Here is a 20,288-nt window from a genome sequence, read left to right on the forward strand (position 1 = left end):
TTCTGATTTCATATGCCAATATTTGAAAAATATAGATCTCAGTGAGAAAGAGAAATAGCTTTGTGGTATATTTAATGTGAAGGATATAATATATTTTTTGTTCTGTGTTCTTCAAATTAATAACATTGGACTAAAAATTAATTCCAAACAAGCAATAATTTCAGGGATTTAAAAATAGAATTATAAGAATGAGCAATACATTCTGATTGTGAGTGAATGTGGAAAACTTTAACGGGTTAGATAATATTTGAAAAAGACCTTGTAGGAAGAGAAGGCTTCTAGTAGGTGGAGAATGGGTTGTAACTGGGGAGTGATACTTGAAGCCAACTGAGCATTGAAGGTGCAGAAGCGTGAGGGTGGTATTTAGAGTGCTTGTGCAGAGAGCTGGAGCTAGAGACTTAGAGCAGGGGACAGTTCACCAGATGGGAGATATAGCAGATAAAGTCTTTTGGGGACAAATCTTGGAGAGCTTTCATGTCATGCTGAGGAGTTGAACTTGCTTCTTTAGAGAAATAAGGAGCCAGCAGGGAATTTGGAGGAAGGGAGTGATGGAACCAAGTCTGTATTTCAGAAAGATTGGTCAGGATTGGAGTGGAAAGAGGACAGGGGCAGGAAGAACAGGATAGAATGGAATTAGTGATATGGACTAGAGTCCTCTGGTCTCTTTGATTAGTTATTTTATTTTATACTGTATTATAAACTAGAATGATAAATTATAAATAAGAGCATTGACTTTTTAAAAAAAACAGTTAAAACATCCCACATGTATTTTGATTTTCTGCTTGACAGCAGATTCTCAGTCCTGGAAGGGAACTGAAGAAGCAATTTGTATTAGCTCTCTGCTTCAAGTAAGGATGATGTGCAAATCAATCTCAATTTTACAGGGTATTAAAAGTAAAAATTCTATTCCATGATTGCTGACTTGCCCTAGTTTTCAGTTATCCTTTCTAGACAAAGGAACACCTTAGATTTAAAGTTCTACTTTTGAAACGTAAACACATGTATTATTCATTCATCAAACATTTTTATTCATCAAACTCCCATTATTGGGTGGTCTATTATTTAGGATCAGTTAACAACTATTGAAACAAACTCAAATGTATAATGGCTCAAAGAAAATAGAAGTTTATTTGTCTTTCATTTGGGCAGTGGAGTTTGGGTAGAAAGTGGGAGAAGCTCTATTCTATACGGTCATTCAGGGACCCAGGCTGATCAGGTCTTCAGTTGGAGATTCTCAAGGTCATCCTGGGTGTTGAAATCTTTTGAGCAGGAAAAGGAAGAGCATTCAAGAATGTGCTGGGTAGTTTTTATGAGCCACGCCTACAAGGAGTACATTCTACTTCTTCTGCTCACATTCCTTCTGTTAGAATTCAGTCATTAGGCAAGGTAGCCAGCTTTTAACCAATAAAGAAGAGGAAGACACTGATTTTGACAAGTGAAAGCAGTCTCTGCCAAGGTCAGGGTTATATACAAAGATTATTAAAGTCATAATCTATAATTTAGTAACTTCAAGCATTTATAGCTTGGTAAATTGGATAAGTCCTGTGCTTAAATAACAATTACCCAGGTGTATATATGATTAAAAGCCATAAGAGAGACCAAAAAAAAAATTGGGATGATAGTTCTGCAGAGAGAAATTTTCAGCTTGATGGAAGTGATGCTATTTGTACTGGCTCTTAAAAGATACATAAAATTTCACCTGGTAGAACGACTTTGAAGATATCTTCCATTCTATGAAGGAAGGAAAGTCAAGAGCAGGGGCAGAAAAGGGAGGGCATGCTGAGATTACTAAGAGAAGCCCAGTTGGATTGGGAGGCAATGATTTTTTTAGGGGAATTGGGAAAAGAAATAGGATAGACACTCAAGGATATAATGTTTTGGATGCTCAGTGAAGAGAAAAATCTTCAGAAGGTTATGGTCAATGTTATTGAATCAGATGTTGCAGAAAATGATTTCTGTGGATGATTACTAATAAAGCGTTGAGGCAATTATAGAGTTGCTGGTGACATGTGACAGAGGATGTTCACTGGAAATATAAAGGAGCTAAACAATGAAAGAATGGTGAGGAAGTGCAACTACTTGTTTTAGGAGTTTGGTATTGAAAAATTAGAAAAAGATGAACAAGTGTAGGTCAAAATGTAACAGGAAAAAAATTTTAGAATAGGGAAACCTGAGCATATTTTTTAAGAGCAGATGAAAAGTCAGTGATGAAATAATTGAGAGTGAAAATAATGGGCCAGGAATTAGAGTAGAAATGACCTTGAAAGAATTGATAAGGAGAACATGATACAGTGAGCTAGGGATGATTGTTCTCAGCTAAGATTAGGAAGCTTAAATTTTAGTGAACTCAGAATTCACAAGAGTTTTGTAACTTTGTTCAGCAAACTTTTGAAAACCTGGAATGGGAGAGGAGAAAGAAAATAATGACAGGAATGCAGGGTTGGTGTTTAACAAGGTAGGCACAATGGGAGATCAAGAGAATAAATAAGAATATTATTTAAATGGTTACAGATGAAGTCCAGGCATAGAAGGACTGGAGGTTTGGGAGTTCAAGCGAGTTTTAAGGGCCAAGAAGCTTCAATGGGAGAAATAAAATAGGAGCAGGGGTGAGATGGGAGAGTTTGTCAAAGCAGAGAATTTCAGAGTTTGAGAAGTTAGAGGGAGAGAAGTTTAGACTTGAGGATGAGATTCATGGGATGATTATAATGGATTGGTAGTGGAAGATGATTGTAATTAAGAAGGGTAAGGACTTGTGAGAAAAGAGTGAAGAGGATTGTCTATTGTGGCTATGGCAGAAGAGATAGAAAGAAATTAAAGCTTGGATTCAATTCTAGAAGTATGTCTTCATTGGAAACCTGCCCTTCTTATATTTTGATAAACTTTGGTATATCATGGATTTGGCAATTCTCTGTGGTAACTGGGGTTCATGTGTATATATGGAGTCTAGTTCATTGTGAAATGGAAAGGTAGGAAAAGTTGTATATCCTGATATCAGCATGCCAGTGGGATTCCATTCTCAGAAAAGTATTATTTTTTTCTTCTATTGTTTTGTATTTTTCATCAAAGGAATCAGATTAGATAAGAAAGTAGATGGTCTTGTGATAGATGATGATTTAAAGAATTAAATAAGAAGCCTGAGAGGAGCAGGGAGGTACTCAACAACTTTCACATTAGCTTTGTCCTTCCCTGTGTACTGGGCAATATGCGATTCTTTGAAAGTGATTGACTGTTGAAGTAGGCTCCTTCTCAGTCATAAACCTTCAACCTACCTGACAAAGCTAAAGGATCACACACTAATGGTGGACGATATCCCCCTGGATAAGATATTATTTAAAATGGCCTCTGCCCCAGCAATAGCTAGGAGATATATAGACATTGATTCTGGTTAAGTACTCCTCCACATTGTGTGTGTGTGTGTTTTTTTTTAAATATTGATGTATCAGACTTCCTCCACTAAATTATGTGCATTTTGAGGAAAAGAAATATACATTTTAATTTAAATATTGAAGTTGGAGATGCCATTTACTCTAATACACCTTCTATTTCATTAATACTGGTGTTTTTCATGGTTGTAGGAAACTGTACTGGTCAGACCAAGGAACTGACAGTGGAGTTCCTGCAAAGATTGCAAGTGCTCACATGGATGGCACATCTCCAAAGACCCTCTTCACTGGAGACCTGGAACACCTGGAGTTTCTCACTCTTGATATCGAGGATCAGAAACTCTACTGGGCGGTCACCAGCAGGGGAGTGGTATGAGCATCCTTTTAGTCTTGTTGGTCTTCCTTGATGAGCTCATGAAGCTGATACTGATTATTCTGAGCTGTCTGGAATGTGTGCAGTGGTGAGGAAGCTCTTGTCACATGCTATGATTTCTGCATATAACTTAGCGTGACCCACACAGCACTCACCTTCCCATTTCTACTTCTGCTCTGCCCTTCTGAACGTGTGAGCTTGTTGCTGGTGTGACTCTCCATCCTTTCTCCCAGGCTAGAACCTCCTATTTCTCCTTCACTCTAACAACCATGTCCATCCGTAATCATTACAAAATCCTTGTCCTCTGCCTCTTTTCTCAGGTCCATCCTTTTTCTGCCACCTCCCCCCTTCTGAGCCACTTCTCTCTCTTACCTTGACTAGACCATGTCCCTCATTATCTGACCTGCTTTCATGATGGAGACACGTTGCCTTCATAAAACCACAACAAATAGGTTTGATAATCGCTCAGCCTAGAACGCCGGCATAGAGAAGTAGCTCCAAACACTTCAGCTGAATTGGTCAGCTAATCTGCTCCAGATTACTCCTTCAGCAGATCCCCTCCAACCTTATTCCCTGTGCTCTAGCCTTCTGGGACTTCTGTCAGTTCTTAAGGCACAACCTGCTTTTTCAACTGCTGGGTTCCCGTGTCCTGTGAGGCAGTGGGCCAGACCTTGTTTGTCTCTCTTGTCAGTACTCAGTTCAGATCCTGGCACAGAGGAAGCACTTGAGACAAGTTTTTGGAATGAAACCAGACCAGCTGTGTCTACAGCTTGTTGTTTTTTCAGAAGCAACCACTTGTCATTTTCCAGAAGGAACTTCATTTTTGGCACATTTTTTAGTTTACCAAGTCGTTTTGACTAAGGCTTGTTACCTGTTCTGCTCTACCAACACTACCTTTGCCCCACCAGTCTTGCTATCTTCTATGACTGTAGGGATCACGTTTCCTATCCCCGTTGCAGAAATTGTTGATGATGATAAATGCAGGGTCAGTCAACTCCTGTGTAATGGCCCACCGTTGGATTTATTTAAGGAGACAGTGATTGTGTATCTTTGACCAGAATATCACATTTAGGGATGAAAGAGGTTTGGTACCCATTTCTTCACCATGCCACCTGAGAAAATTGATTGGCTTATTTGAACTCCAGCTTCATTATCAATGAAATGGGCACAGTGGCATCTGCCTGGCCAACTGCTTAGTATAGTTGTGGCTATCAAATCAGAAAATAGATATGAAAAATTTCTGTAAAGTATGAGTTCTGTAAAAAGTACAGAGTCAGTTATATTAGTTTTAAAAGTTCCTCTCATTTTACTATGAATCAGTCAGTAACAAAATTCTGATCTTTTAGATTGAAAGGGGAAACGTGGATGGCACCAGTCGAATGGTCCTGGTAAACTATCTTTCCCACCCCTGGGGAATTGCTGTCTACGGTTCCTTCCTCTATTATACGGATGAGCATTATGAGGTCATTGAAAGAGTTGACAAGTCCACTGGGGCCAACAAAGTAGTCTTGCGAGATAATACTCCAAATCTGAGGGGACTTCGCGTTTACCACAGACGCAGTAAGTATTTGTCACCGAAACATACACATCCATGGATGTACAATGTATATTCACACACACACACAGACCAATGTACATGCACATGCATGCAAATTGAAATTACCCCAAATATTTTAAAAATGATAACCATGTCTTAAGTGTGGCTAAGTGTCTGAGACTAATCTGTCTTCTGAAAGGCCAGATTGACTTCAGAGTGAGCTCATTCCCATTCTTCCCCCATCACTTACTTTGCTTCCCCCAACTCCTTACTTTGCTTTTGCTTCACAGCACTCGCTGACATATTATCGATTGGTTCATTGCCTGAGTTTCTCATTAGAATATAACTTCCATAAGGACAGTTACTTTGTTTGTCTTGTTTCATGCTCTCTACCCAGTAACTAGAAGAGTTCTGGAATATTGCTTACTATGTATTAATTGGATGACTGCTGGGAAAGTGTTAAAAGGATAGAATTTTTAATTTTAAAAGGAATACTTTTACATGTTGCCTACTTCAACATATTTTTTTCCAGAAATAATCTAACTTGTTTTGCCCCTTTAAATTATGATCTAAAGATTATTTTTATAGTTTTGACATATTTTATAGCTTTTAGTGACTGACCAAAGATGATCAAACAATTTGCTGTTCTATTACCTTGGTTGTCAATGGTATTATATTTATTGCATGTGGAAAAAACCTTTCAATACTCTTATTTAATATATTTTATAACAAATGCCTATCACATTGTTGATCATATATTTAAATGAATATCATTTTAAATGCTAGTACATAGGCCAAGATGGGGGAAAAAAAGATTAGAATTTGTATACTGATCACCCTAATTCTTGCATGATTTGTTCTTCCAGAAGCAACCACTTGTCATTTAATACAATTAACTGATGCTCCATTCTCTATTATACAACTAGAGGCCTGGTGCACGAAATTCGTGCATGGAGGGGGGGGTGGTGTTCCTCAGCCCGGATTGCACCCTCTCCCATCTGGGACCCCTTGAAGGATGTCCTACTACTGGTTTATAGGGATTGGGCCTAAACCAGCAGTCAGACATCCCTCTCACAATCTGGGACTGCTGGCTCCAGCCGCTTACCTGCCTGCCTGCCTGCAAGATTGCCCCTAAGCACTCTGCCTGATGGCCTGCTCGCCTCAGCCTGCTAACCCCCAAAAGCTCCCCCGCCAGCCTGATCACCCCCAACTAGCCCCCTGCTGGCCTGCTCACTCCAAACTGCCCCCCCCCTGCTGTCCTGATCACCTCCAACTGACCCCCACTGAAGGCCTGCTCACCCCCAACTGGCCCCCCTGCTGGTCTGCTTATCCCCACTGGCCCCTGCTATCCCATCCTGGCTTGATCACCCTCCGGCGACCCAAGGTCCCAGCTCTTCCTTTTTTTCTTTTCAGTGCCTCCTTGAGCAGAGGCCAGGGCCAGCTGGAAGCAAGTATCTAGGATTTATTTATCTTCTATAATTGAAAGTTTGTAGCCTTGAGCGGAGTTCAGGGCAAGCCAGGGTGGGCGGGAAGCTTGGCTTCCTCCATTGCCGTGGCAACCCAAGCCTCCTGCTTGCTCCAGCTCCATGGCCGGCCGCCATCTTGGTTGGGTTAATTTGCATACTCGCTCCTGATTGGCTGGTGGGCATGGCTTGGCATAGTGGAGTGATGGTTAATTTTCATGTTTCTCTTTTATTAGTGTAGATAACAACCGTGGTCCTGTTTTCATACCTTTAGGTGTTAGTTGTATAAGCTCTAGTTTTTCTACTATTGTTTTTTAAATTGTGCACTCAGATATCATATTTTTAAAAAATTGATCTGAAAAGTATTACAGATCCTCCCCCCCCCCCCCAGGCCTTCACCACACTATTGTCTGTGTTCATTGGGTTATGTATATATGCATATAAGTTCTTTGGTTAATCTTTCCCCACCCCTCATATTTTGTTATTAATTTTTATAATGAATTATTTGGTGACCCAATTTTAAAAGTTTGAGATGGAGAGGCAAGTAAGGGTCACTGATTTTTTATTTCATTCAGGCTCTGCTGGATCCTCAAATGGCTGTAGCAACAACGTGAATGCCTGTCAGCAGATGTGCCTGCCGGTACCGGGAGGACTCTTCTCATGTGCCTGTGCCACTGGATTTAAACTCAATCCTGATCATCAGACCTGCTCTCCATACAGCTCTTTCATTGTTGTTTCAATGCTGTCTGCAATCAGAGGCTTTAGCTTGGACCTGTCTGATCATTCAGAAGCCATGGTCCCAGTGGCAGGCCAAGGTATGTCGAGTACAGTATGAGTAAGATTTGACTTCATCTGGTGCCATATGGAAATCTTTGGTGCTGCAAAGCATTTTTCCATGTTTGGGTTCAGTATATAATGAATCTTGTCTTTCTTTCCCTTTAAAGAAACTGGTTCAGCCTCAAGTGTTTCTCAAATTTTAGTATGCATCAGAATTGGACGGCTTTTAAAACACAGACCTGGACCCTATCCACAGATTTTTCTGATTTAGTAATCTGGGGTAGGGCTAGAGGAACTGCATTTCTAACAAGTTACCAGGACATGCTGATGTTACTGGTCCATGGACCACAGTGAGAATGACAGTCCTAGAACAATATAGAATGTAGCATAAGGTTGCAAGAAGTACTACAGACTTGATGGTCAGGTGAACTGGACCTATTTCTGAGTATTAATGGAGATTTAGGGTAGAAAGTATACTATTATTTAGAATGATAATGAAATATCATTATCAATATATATTTAATGACTTGAAATAAATGAGCTGAAAGTGTTAGTCTCTCCTTAGTAACTATATTTTTGCAGCACTTTAGGCTTATATACGGTGAATGTATAAAATGATCACTTGCTTCCGAGGTGAGCCCAGAGGTTTCTAGATGTATGCTACCAAAAGAGGAACTAAGTTTTAGTAGCATGAGAAGGAGAGTGTCACAGGCTAATGATAGAAATAAAAGGTAGAAATAGAAGACAAAGGATGAAGGGAATGAACGTTGGGAGAAATGGTCAGAAGAGATAGAAAAGCATAGATGAAGGTGTCTGGCACCACACCTACTCCTGCTTCATGACCATCACATGTTCTCCTGACACATCTTTGTTTTCTCACATTTAAAAAGTAATGCATCCAAGTTACTATCTTGTAAAGATATTATAAAATCAATAAATTTTTCCTCCCAGCTTTTCATTTTGAAAAAATTCAAGTGCAGAAAAGTTGAAAGGTACAGTTAAACATTCTTATGTGCTTATCTAGATTCAACAATTGTGACCACATTTGAGCTCTCAATTTGTGTGTGGTTGCGGGGCAAACGTAGGTTTACAGTTGTTCATATGGGGAAGAATACAATAATTATTAAATAATGATGCAAGAATAAATTTGTTTCATGAACTCACAACTGTAAACCTACGTTTGCCCCACTCTTTACGGACATTGTCACCAATATTCATATTTATATTTCTGTAGTTTGCCTCAGAAAATTTTTTATAGCTGTTGTGTTGCAGCCAAGATCTAATCAAGATTCATGCATTATATTTGGAATGTCTTTTTAGTTTCTTTTGATCTATAGTAGTTGCCCCTGATTTTTTTTTTTAAGTGACAGACTGGTTAGAGGATTTGTCTCATTATTTCCGTCTGTTGTCACTTAACCTGTTATTCAGTTTTACTTAGCATTTCTCAAGAAATGAAACTTAGGTCTAATTGATTAGATTGGAGTTGAATACATTTGGCAAGAATACTTCATGGTGATGCTATGTTCTTGATACAGAATCTTACTAAGAAGAAAAAAAATTGTTCTTCTCTTAGTGATACTTAAAACTTGATCACTTGGTTAAGGTAGTCACCATAAAATCCCTACCTTTTAAAAAGTATATTTTTCCCTTGGTAATTTGTGTGAAATTTTTGGCATCACACTTTAACACTCTGTGGATATTTTGCTTCACAAGTGCCTTTTACCCATTGGTTTTAGTAGTTATTGATGATCCTTGTCTGAAATGATTATTTAATTAGGATTGCAAAATGGTGATTTTCTTATTCTATCATTTCTTCTACATTTATAAGATAACTAGGAGCCCGTTGCACGAAGTTTCGTGCAATAGACTTTTCCTTCACCTGGCTGCCGGCACCAGTTATCCGCCAGCAGCAGTTTTCCTCTGGCCACCTGCCGATCAGAGCGCCTCCCGCCAGCACGATCGGCCACCCCGAGAGGAACTCCGATCGGGAGGCGCTCCGATCGGGCGGGTGGCCAGAGGAAAACTGCTGCTGGTGGAAAACTGGTGCTGGCAGCCACGCAATCGGCCACCCGAGTTGCGCAACCAGCGTCTTCCGCAGCGCCCGCCTAAGCAGCGCCGGCCGTTTAAGCCAGCGGGAGGCGCGGGGGTCGGGGACTCGCGAGTCCGCGCCCCCCGCTCCTAACGCCAGCCAATCGGCCACCCTGAGTCCCGCCCCCCACGCCTCCAGCCGGCCCAATCGTGGGCGTAGCGGAGTGATGGTAATTTGCATATTACCATTTTATTAGGTATGATGATATTCTTCTAGGAGAGCTATCCTATTTTTATTTTTTTAATTCAATGTTTTATAAATCATTTGACATAATTACTCTTCTGAGGCTCCAGTTGATCCATGTTGACCAGGGAGAACCTCTTGAAGTGGCTGCCTGTATTCTTTTTTTTTTTTTCTTTTAACATGTATTTTATTAATATCAGAGAGAGGAAGGGAGAGGGAGAAAGGGATAGAAACATCAATGATGAGAGAGAATCATTGATTGGCTGCCTCCTGCACCCCCCCCCCCCCACCACACACACACACACACACACACACACACACATACTGGGGATCAAGACTGAAACCCCTGACCTTCTGGTTCATAGGTTGATGCTCAACCACTGAGCACACCGGCTAGGCGGCCTGCCTCTGTTCTTTTGACATGATGCCATTAGTATTTGAGTGCTTCCTTGCTTCTTAAGATGTTCCAGGCTCACCTCATACCTTCCCACTCCAAAACTATAATCAGCCATTTCTCCCAGGAGCCAGTGCTTCTTATTGTGAGAAATGTGAGAAACCAACATCTGGATGGTAGGTTTGCTTATTGCAACTGGGAATCAAATAGTTTTATTTGTAATGGGGGCATAGGCAGAACAGGGCGTTGGGAACGAGGGTTTGAGGGGAAGAGCAGGCATTTAAAAGTTCTACTTTCAGCTAGAGCCTTAATGATCTTTTCTTAAATATTCTAGGACGAAATGCACTGCATGTGGATGTTGATGTATCTTCTGGCTTTATTTATTGGTGTGATTTTAGCATCTCTGAGAAATCTTATAATGCAATCCGTAGAATCAAACCCAATGGGTCTAATTTTACAAACGTCATTACACAAGGGATAGGAGAAAATGGAGTAAGAGGTATTGCAGTGGACTGGGTAGCAGGTAGGTAAACTATATACTGATTTTATTGAAAAACCTTTTTATATTTGTATCTCTATTACCTTCTTTTATTCTAGAAAGTTTAATCTAACATTATACATGCTACAGATCTTTTTTTTTCTGATATTAAAATATAATCTAAACCATGAAATGGCAACTATTTATTTTATAGCTGAGAAATTTTAGTTGCCAAATTATTAATTGCTTCCTCTTGTTAATTTATAAAATCCTCTTTGATTGGGTACTTTCTCTATTGTAGTTCTATTGAAATGCCTGACCCAGTATTACATTAATAGTTGCACTGTTTCACAAGCTTAACTTTGAAATACTACTAATTTTTAATGGTACACTGAGAATAAAATGTATTAAATGTGTTATAATTTTTAGAATATAATGCCATTCTATAAAAATAGGTAGCACTGAGTGTTATCCAGCTTAATAAGTAGATATCACATAGAAATATTAAAATTTATTATAAAAATTTAGGTACTATAATAAGAGTTTATTGCAAATAGTAAATATGGTAGTATGGTTAGATAAGTCTTTAATTTGGTTCCTAAATATCACTCTTGATTATGAATTTTCTATGATACTTTGCGTGTATAGTTAAAGCAGGGGTCAATAGTCTGTGGCCTATGGGGCAAATGCAGCACACTGCCTATTGTAAGTTCAGTTTTACTGGAACACAGCTATGCCCATTCATTTATGTATTGTTTATTATTGCTTTCATGTTACAGTGGCAGAGTGAGTGTTTGTGAAAGAACCATATACTCTGCAAAGCCAGAATTATTTATTATTAACAAGTCTTTATAGAAAAGGTTTGCCAACCCTGGATTGACAGATTGGAATATATTTATAGTCCAGTTAGAGATAGGTCATGAAAAGATCAGTAGCTGCATATTGGCCTGATTTCTCCAGAACAGGTTTGAGTCAGATATAGGAACAAAGTAGATATGCCTTGGAAGATAGTTTAACAACAGACTTTTAACTACATGGAATCCATTAGGAATCACTCTCCATTATACTGTCTGAACATCATGGTCTTTTTGTTTTTATTTTTATTATTGATTCAGAGACAGAGAGGGATAGAAACATCATTGATGAGAGAGAACCATTGATTGGCTGACTCCTGCAGACCCCACATTGGGAATCGGGCCGGCAACCCGGGCATGTGCTCTGACCAGGAATCGAACCATGACCTCCTGGTTCATAGGTCAATGCTCAACCACTGGACCACACCAGCTGGGCCATCATGGTCTTTTTCTTCTTACATTTACATTAATGCACTTTTGTTTCTGTGGCTTTAGAAGAAAATATCTATGCTAGTTAGAAAGACTAGGAAAAGACCTCATGTTAATGCTAAGCACACGGGGCATTAATAACATTGATCAACAACCTGATGACTTGTCCCTCTTTACTCCTTTTTATCATGTTGAAGTAGAAGGTATACCATGATGATGTATATTTAGAGTCTTTGAAGATTCAGGTGTTAACTATTCAGGTAGGAAAGGAAGGACATTATTGGAAACATACCTTTTTTAAAAAAAATATTGATGAGAGAAAGAAATGTTGATTTGTTGGGCAACTTATTCATGCATTCATTGGTTGCTTCTTGTATGTGCCCTAACTGGGGATTGAACGCACAACCTTGGCATATCAGGATGAATGCTCTAACCAACTGAACTGCCCAGCTGGGGCGAAAATATATCTTTCAGTAGAAAGTGGGTTCGGACATTTGCTGGGAATTCTAATGTGCTTTAGAAGCTGAAGATAGGCACATTCTCTTTATATTTGAAGCAACAATCTCTTTAGATCCTGAGTAAATAATCATTTTTCTAAGTCTAAACTGAGATATTTATCGTCTTGGAAAAGACAATATATACTGAGCCAAACTTCAACCTTACATATTTTTGTTTTGAATTTGGTTTTCCATTCATCAATATGTTCTTTCATTTTTTTCCTACAGAAAATCTTTATTTCATAAATGCTTTTGAGTCTGAATCAATGATAGAAGTTCTGCGGATCAATACCACCTACCGCCGTGTTCTCCTTAGAGTCATAGTGGATATGCCCAGGGATATTGTTGTAGACCCCAAGAACAGATACCTCTTCTGGGCTGACTATGGACAAAACCCGAAGATTGAACGTGCTTTTCTTGACTGTACAAATCGGACTGTGCTTGTATCAGAGGGCATTGTCACACCACGGGGCTTAGCAGTGGACCATAGCAATGGCTATGTTTATTGGGTTGATGATACTTTAGATGTAATTTCAAGGATCGATATTGAGGGAAAGGAATTGAAAGTGATTCGTTATGGAAGTCGTTACCCAACTCCTTATGCCATCACGGTTTTTGGAAATTCTATCATATGGGTAGACAGAAACTTAAAAAAAATCTACCAAGCTAGTAAGGAACCAGGGAACACAGAACCGCCAACAGTGATAAGGGACAATATCGATTGGCTAAGAGATGTGACCGTCTTTGACCAGAGTGTCCAACCCCGGTCACCAACAGAGGTCAATAACAACCCTTGCTTGGAAAATAATGGTGGATGCCCCCATCTCTGCTTTGCTCTGCCTGGGTTGCACACTCCTAACTGTAGCTGTGTTTTTGGAACCCTGGACCGTGATGGGAAAAGCTGCGTCATTCCGAAAGAAAATTTCCTCATTTTTGCCTTGGAGAATTCCTTGGGAAGCTTACACTTGGATCCTGAAGATCATAGCCTACCTTTCCAAGCAATAAGTGTGGGAGGACATGTCATGGCCCTGGACTATGACAGCAACGATAACAGAATTTACTTTACACAAAATTTAGAAGCTAGCCATGGCCAGATTTCATTTATAGACCTTAATTCAGGGATCAGTTCTCCCACTGTCGTTGTTTCAGGTAAGAGCACTCCAGGTGTAGCCTACCTTGGACACAGTGAGAACAATACATATGGATGACCCGGTAATTCTAAAATACATATTGAGACTAATGTATGTGTGTTTGTTGGTGTATCACCAGATATAGGGACTACTGATGGCATTGCTTTTGACTGGATTAATAGAAGAATTTATTACAGTGACTACACCAACCAGACAATTAACTCCATGGCTGAGGATGGGTCTCAGCGTGCTGTGATAGCCCACGTTACAAAACCAAGAGCAGTTGTGTTAGATCCTTGCGGAGGGTATGCCATCATTTTCTTTATTATATTTCTGTTTGCTTACTTCTGTAGGGAGAGGGGCCTGACATTATTTTATGTTCATAGAGGGCTAACCTTTTTTTGGGCTTGTGACACTAGGTAACTAGGGTGAAAGAGCATGAGCGACTCTACCTGGGAAGGAGCTCACTCTGACGCTAGAAATTTTGGTAGCATGCTCCCAACGCTCAGGACATCCCTTTTGGGCAAGTTGTGTGGGTGGGAATGGAGTAGGGTTACATTTGCCTTATTAATGTCAACTTGTAGTTGGAGATGGCTTACATTCTTTTTCAAGTAAAGATTATGACATTCCCTGTGATGAATTAATTATGACTCCCTTTGGATGACTAGGTATATCTACTGGAGTTCCTGGGGCACTAATGCCAAAATCGAGAGAGCCACAGTGGGAGGCAACTTCCGGGAACCTGTTGTGAACAGCAGCCTGGTCTGGCCCTGTGGGCTCACTGTGGACCATGAAGAAGACCTTCTCTACTGGGCAGATGCTAGTTTGTATGTGTCTTTGGTTATTCATGTAGGTGTGGTTTCTTCTTCCCACTTACAATGGAATGCTTAATGGAATGAAAATATAAAATGCCAAATAGACATAGCCAAATGTAGAATCACAGTTTTAGGAACTATATTCTAGATTGGTGAATGTATCTGTGAAAATTTATGTTATGAGATTGAATAATTATGAACTAAAAGGCACCCAAAGATGCATTACTAGATGAATTATGTCATCACTCAATTTATAATTTACCAGACCCATGTGATTACCATAAAATATGCATATTTTAAATGCATACTGATATGAAGTTTTCTCTGGGCTTTAGTGTTTTGCTTTAGTCTTGACTTCAGTTAACTTCTTAAATAGGTTCTTTCATAATGTTTTCCTTAGATAAGTTTGTCAACTCTAATTTTATATGTAACTTCTCCAGGTATCTTTGAAATTACATTCCCATCATCCTAATGGGATAGCTGAAGAGATGAGATGGTTTTGTTTATTATGGCTGGTATCTGCATGTCAGGAATGTTCATTTCTCTTGACTGTTTTCTTATGTTTTTGGCCCTGAGACACTGCATACCTGACAACCTGATCTTTTCTTCATTTTTCTCATTTGAAACAAAATAGCGATGTTTTGTGTCTAAATTTGGATTATTCCTGGTAAATACGTCAAGATACTCAGTAAATGACAAATCAAAAAATTTATTTAGGCAGTTGGAAGGAAAATGTAATTAACATTTTATTGAGTGACTACTGAGTGCTAAACACTGAGTTCTATGCTTTACATATATTATTTCACAATATTCTCCTGTTATTAATGTCAGCCTGGTCCTTTTTATAGGATTACTTGTAGATTATATTTGGAAATTAATTATTTATACAGACCATTGTTTGATAAAGCAAATTAAGACCTCCCATTACTAGAAGAAACATTTCCTGTGGCATATGCTCCACTTGGAAAGTCAAAGGTGTAAAGCAATGGTTAGGCCCAGGCATTGCACTGCCAATTGAGGAACTAACTCTTTCTGGCTTCCAGCATTTTTTTTTTTTTACTTTTTTTAGGCGCAAGATTGAACGCAGCACTCTAAAGGGCACAGAGCGTGAGGTCATTGTCACCACAATCTTGCGTCCTTTTGGCTTGACTATCAATGGCCAGTATATGTACTGGACTGACTGGACCACAAGGAAAATTTACCGAGCTAACAAATATGATGGATCCGACCAGACTGCAATGACCACGAGTTTTCCATTCCGGCTTATGAGTGTTCGTGTTGTTGTGAAGGACCACCCACAGCAGTGCAGCAATCCTTGTGACCAGTTTAACGGGGGCTGCAGCCACGTTTGTGTACCCGGTAAGGCACTGCCCATGGAGACAGATTCGAGGAGAGTAATAATAATGATGACAACTTAGGGAAAGCTGAAGGAATATTCAGCTCTAAAAGGAGAATGAAATCCAAATTCTTGATTTCGGGTAATTAAAAAAATAGATTTGGGGTTTTGTATGTTGAGAGGAAGACTTTGACAGTTTTTTTTTTTCTATTTGATATGGAGCCCTCTTATGAAGGCATTTTTGATTCAAGCGTGATGGAGGTAGAAATAAAGTTGGGTCTGGGGTTTAATTCTTCCATTTAGGAGGTACTGATGCTATGTATGATGTGCTTCCTAGTGGGTGTTATAGAGAACAACACATTCACAGGAAGATGTGCCTTTGGAGACCAATGTTTTGAGATTTTCTGAGGAGGCAGAATCATTGCAATAGTTTCAGTGTAGATGAGAAGTTTATAAAGATTAGGGTGAAATAGCCACATTTATTAATTGGTGGTTGTTCTTCTTGATAGAAAAATGACTCAGAATATCAGTGAAAGGTTGATGGGAGCAGTTTCCGTGGCTTGTTTTATAGCACATTTAATATAGAAGCTATTGCTAAGTGCTTTTCTGGAAGAGAAATTATGAATGTTTGTGACACAAATCTTTTGCTTTTTCTGGGCCTACTTTTCTTCAGGTCCTAATGGTGCCGAGTGCCAGTGTCCACAGGAGGGCCACTGGTATCTGGCCAACAATAATAAGCACTGCATTGTGGACAATGGAGTACGGTGTGTTGGTTCCAATTTCACCTGCCTCAATGGGCGCTGCATCACGGAGCAGTGGAGATGTGACAACAGCAATGATTGTGGTGACGGCAGTGATGAGCTGGAAAGCGTGTGTGGTGAGTTGGGCCATTGGAGCTTTTGTTAGGAGCTTGCCTTGTCTTTATGTCAAGTGTTTGTTACAGAATTTTGCTGTGTGTGAATAGGTTTGCAATTTGTGCCTTGGGCATCCTGTTAGAACTGAAAAGCATTTACTCTGAGAATCCAGACTGCATTTCTGCTAAATCACATATAAGCTGATATATGTGCCATGGATTAGCTTCATTAGGAAGCCCCTCTGTAGTGATTAAAAGCAAAGGTGCTGAATGAAAATCCTGGTTATGCCATTTACACAATCTCAATAGCCTTGGGAAAATTGCTTAACCTCTCTGAGCCTCAGATATCTCATCTGTAAAATGGAGCTATTACTAGGATTCATGTGAGATTTAAGAGAAACAATATGAAAAAACACATGAGGCTTGATGCATGTTAAGTATGACTTAGCATGGAACTAAGGGCTCCAATAGGTGATTGTTATCATTTTATTAATTTAAATAGCAGAAGGATGATTAATTCAATAATTATATTGAAGTCACTCCCAATATTCATCTTCCATCTGAGTGAGGTGAGTAAGACATAGAAGACTTTCTTAGGAAATTTTGAGGTTAGTTACCTTTTTCTAGTACATTGTAGGAGCTAAGAGTTTTATTTTCCCCAAAGAAACTGTACTTACATAATTTTCTGTGATTGAAATAACTTTTAAATTGAGATGATAGAGAAATGTAGTGACTTTGACATTTGCTTAAAATACTTCATTTGTTAAAACCATACATCGTATTTTGCTTAATCAAACTAATTAAAAGTGTTATCTCACTTTACATGCAGTCCATTTTGCAGCCGTTTTTGCCTTGGAAGATAAACTCTAAGTGTCTGTTCTATTTGATTGTATCTGTTTAGAAATTAGGATGATGCTTTAATCAAGAGGTTTCCTCAATGTTTTTTCCCCTCCTCTTAGCTTTTCACACCTGCCATTCGACAGCCTTCACTTGTGATAATGGGAAATGTGTCCCATATCATTATCGCTGCGATCACTACAATGACTGTGGTGACAACAGTGATGAGGAAGGGTGCCTGTTCAGTGCGTGTAATGCCACCACAGAATTTACTTGCAACAATAAAAGGTGCATACCTCTTCAGTTTGTCTGCAATGGTATAAACAACTGCCATGATAATGATACTTCAGATGAGAAAAATTGCCGTAAGTTCACCTTGAGTACTTATTGTGCTTTGGGATCTGAAATCTTGGATCATGGGGGATGAAATTTTTATATGAAAACAAGGGCTTTCTTAAAAAAAACAACAAACCCACAAAGAATTAAGAACAATCTATTCTGGAGATCAAACCATCATTTCTTATCAATATATAGCTTTTCATAGCCATATATTACTCCATTGTGTGGATATGCCATAATTTCTTTAACCAAGCATTGGGACTCCTAGTGGTGCTGTTAAATAATGAAAATGATTACAAAGCAAGCCTCTCCTCTCCGTCCTGCAGTACCAGCTGGGACTATATCTTTTTACACTAGAATGTGTGGTGTCACATAAGTATCACAGATCATGCCTGTGGAATAGCTTTGAAAAAGCCTCCCTTCTGGTGTTTGAATACTGCAATAGATCCATTATAACATGGGCATTTTTTATGGGACACGTGTGGTGGGTATGTTCCAAATGTGTATCTGGTTGTCTTTTCAAGCCGATCGCACTTGCCAGTCTGGATTCACAAAGTGTCACACTACAAATATTTGTATTCCTCATCATTACTTATGTGACGGAGACAATGACTGTGGAGATATGAGTGACGAAAACCCCACTTTTTGCGGTAATATAAGCCTGCTTCTCTTTCTGTGGTTTTGGGGATGCATGTCTTGAGCTAATACAAACATACATGGCCTGGGCGCTTGGGCTCATTTCAATTTGTCATCTCTAACTGACATTGTAAGTAGATGCAGTAGGCGATTACCTCAGGATGTGATTGGAGGGGCTTAAGAAGCCCCTCCTCTCTGTTCCCTGGCTGAAGGCCCAACTCCAAATATTTCCTCCAGAGACCTGCTCCGATATGTAACCTTCCACAAATGCAAAGCCATTTCTCCTAGAGTTTAAAGCCTTTTGTCTGTAGGAACTCCAGGCAGAATTTGCACATTAAGCCCTTACATTTATGCTTAATGTAATTATAATGACCATTAGTAACTGAAAGAATTTTTCTAATTTTAATTAGTAGCTCAAATTAAAAGCCCTTTCTTAAGCTTGATAACGTTGAGACTATTAATGTAAATAGATACATGAGTTAACAATTCAGTAATAATCATCAGGCCAGACTACAGTTCAAGAGCAGGAGTCAGTTGTAGTAACAGCAGCAAGAAGCAGTAGAATTCAGGATGCAGCCATCACATAGGGACATGCAGATCAGAGCTAATGCTGACCTTTTGGGGACCCCTGCTTCCTTATCAGTATTTTTCCCCCAGGCAAATTATAAGATATAATGGGCCAAAGCAAGGAAGCCTTGTAGATCAGAAGAATGATAAGACTTGATTCTGGTTTATGCCCACATAACAATCTAGAAAATACATTTGACTAGAGCTACCTAAGGTTAGTTGAGAAAAGAACCAACATTCAAACATAGGCAGAATCATTTTACTCAGATAAAGGCCCCATATACTAAGATGAATAAGAGCAGAACGTTGCTAACTCTAGAATGATGGTCTAACATGGCTAAAGGTTGTGTATGGGTGAGCTCAGGTATGGTCATATTGCTGTTTTTGCTTTTAATTATTATTTCAATAGAATTTAACTTTATATTACCACAGAAAACAGAAACAAGTCTTCTCGCACATAATTTGTGATTTCATGTATCAAAGGGATAGTTATTTGGTATTTCTAACAAATATAATTATTTGGGGATTTATGGAATCCAGGAAAAATATTCCAGAAAAATGGGCTGTATGTTTGCCTTCTCTCCTCCCTACCCTCCATCCCCATGGAAAGTGCATATACAAAATCCCATTTCCTAGGCCTCGGTCTCCTTTCTTGGCAACTCTTTATTCAGTTGAGACATATTAAGATTGATGGGAGAAAGCTGGTTTTTGCTCATGGGTTTTATCTTCTTTCTCTTCTCCTACAGCCAGTCGCACTTGTAGCAGCAGTGAGTTCCACTGCACATCTGGACCCTGCATTCCTTACTATTGGTATTGTGATCAAGAAAGAGATTGTCTTGATGGCTCTGATGAACCTGCCACTTGTGGTAAGAAAGTAGGCAAGCACGAAAAGCATTATGGTGCAGCTAGAGAAACTCTTCCAAGTACTTTAAACACAAGTGACTGTTCTGGCTGCTGGATGTTCCCACGTCCTGCCCCTGCTCTCAGCTGAGATGCTGCAACCACTCAGCAGTCTTTCATTAAAAATGTGTTAGTGCAGTGCATGGTGTGGGCTGCTAATCAGGATATGGAGGCTGCTGATGGACGCTGATGAAATGAGATTATGTTGGTGATGCACCTAATATGGTACCTGGCTTGGAGAGCTTATTAATTTTAATTGACTCTGAATTGGAATTTTGGTATTTGGCTGCGTTCTGACCCATATGACTGTGGGAGGTTACAAAAGTGATTGGAATCCTCACATACATGGGCAAGGGGCATATTAGGGTCACATATTCTCTTCTTCTTCTGCCATGTACCACCTTATGGTAAGGTCTCG

General features: G+C 39.4%; 1 protein-coding gene across 1 annotated transcript in view; it reads left to right on the plus strand.

The window, feature by feature from the left end:
* LRP2 (LDL receptor related protein 2) overlaps positions 1–20,288 on the plus strand; it is a 201,182-nt gene that overhangs the window by 118,123 nt on the left and 62,771 nt on the right. Inside the window, exons 35-46 of the mRNA XM_079781761.1 lie at positions 3,576–3,753; positions 5,103–5,316; positions 7,332–7,571; positions 10,534–10,722; positions 12,686–13,606; positions 13,727–13,892; positions 14,256–14,414; positions 15,472–15,761; positions 16,412–16,615; positions 17,551–17,793; positions 18,292–18,417; positions 19,717–19,836. Coding sequence (XP_079637887.1) covers positions 3,576–3,753; positions 5,103–5,316; positions 7,332–7,571; positions 10,534–10,722; positions 12,686–13,606; positions 13,727–13,892; positions 14,256–14,414; positions 15,472–15,761; positions 16,412–16,615; positions 17,551–17,793; positions 18,292–18,417; positions 19,717–19,836 — 3,050 coding nt within the window. The remainder of the gene's footprint in view (positions 1–3,575; positions 3,754–5,102; positions 5,317–7,331; positions 7,572–10,533; positions 10,723–12,685; positions 13,607–13,726; positions 13,893–14,255; positions 14,415–15,471; positions 15,762–16,411; positions 16,616–17,550; positions 17,794–18,291; positions 18,418–19,716; positions 19,837–20,288) is intronic.

This window comes from Cnephaeus nilssonii (genome assembly GCF_951640355.1).
Source record: "Cnephaeus nilssonii genome assembly, chromosome: 10".
NCBI classification, from domain to species: Eukaryota; Metazoa; Chordata; class Mammalia; order Chiroptera; family Vespertilionidae; genus Cnephaeus; species Cnephaeus nilssonii.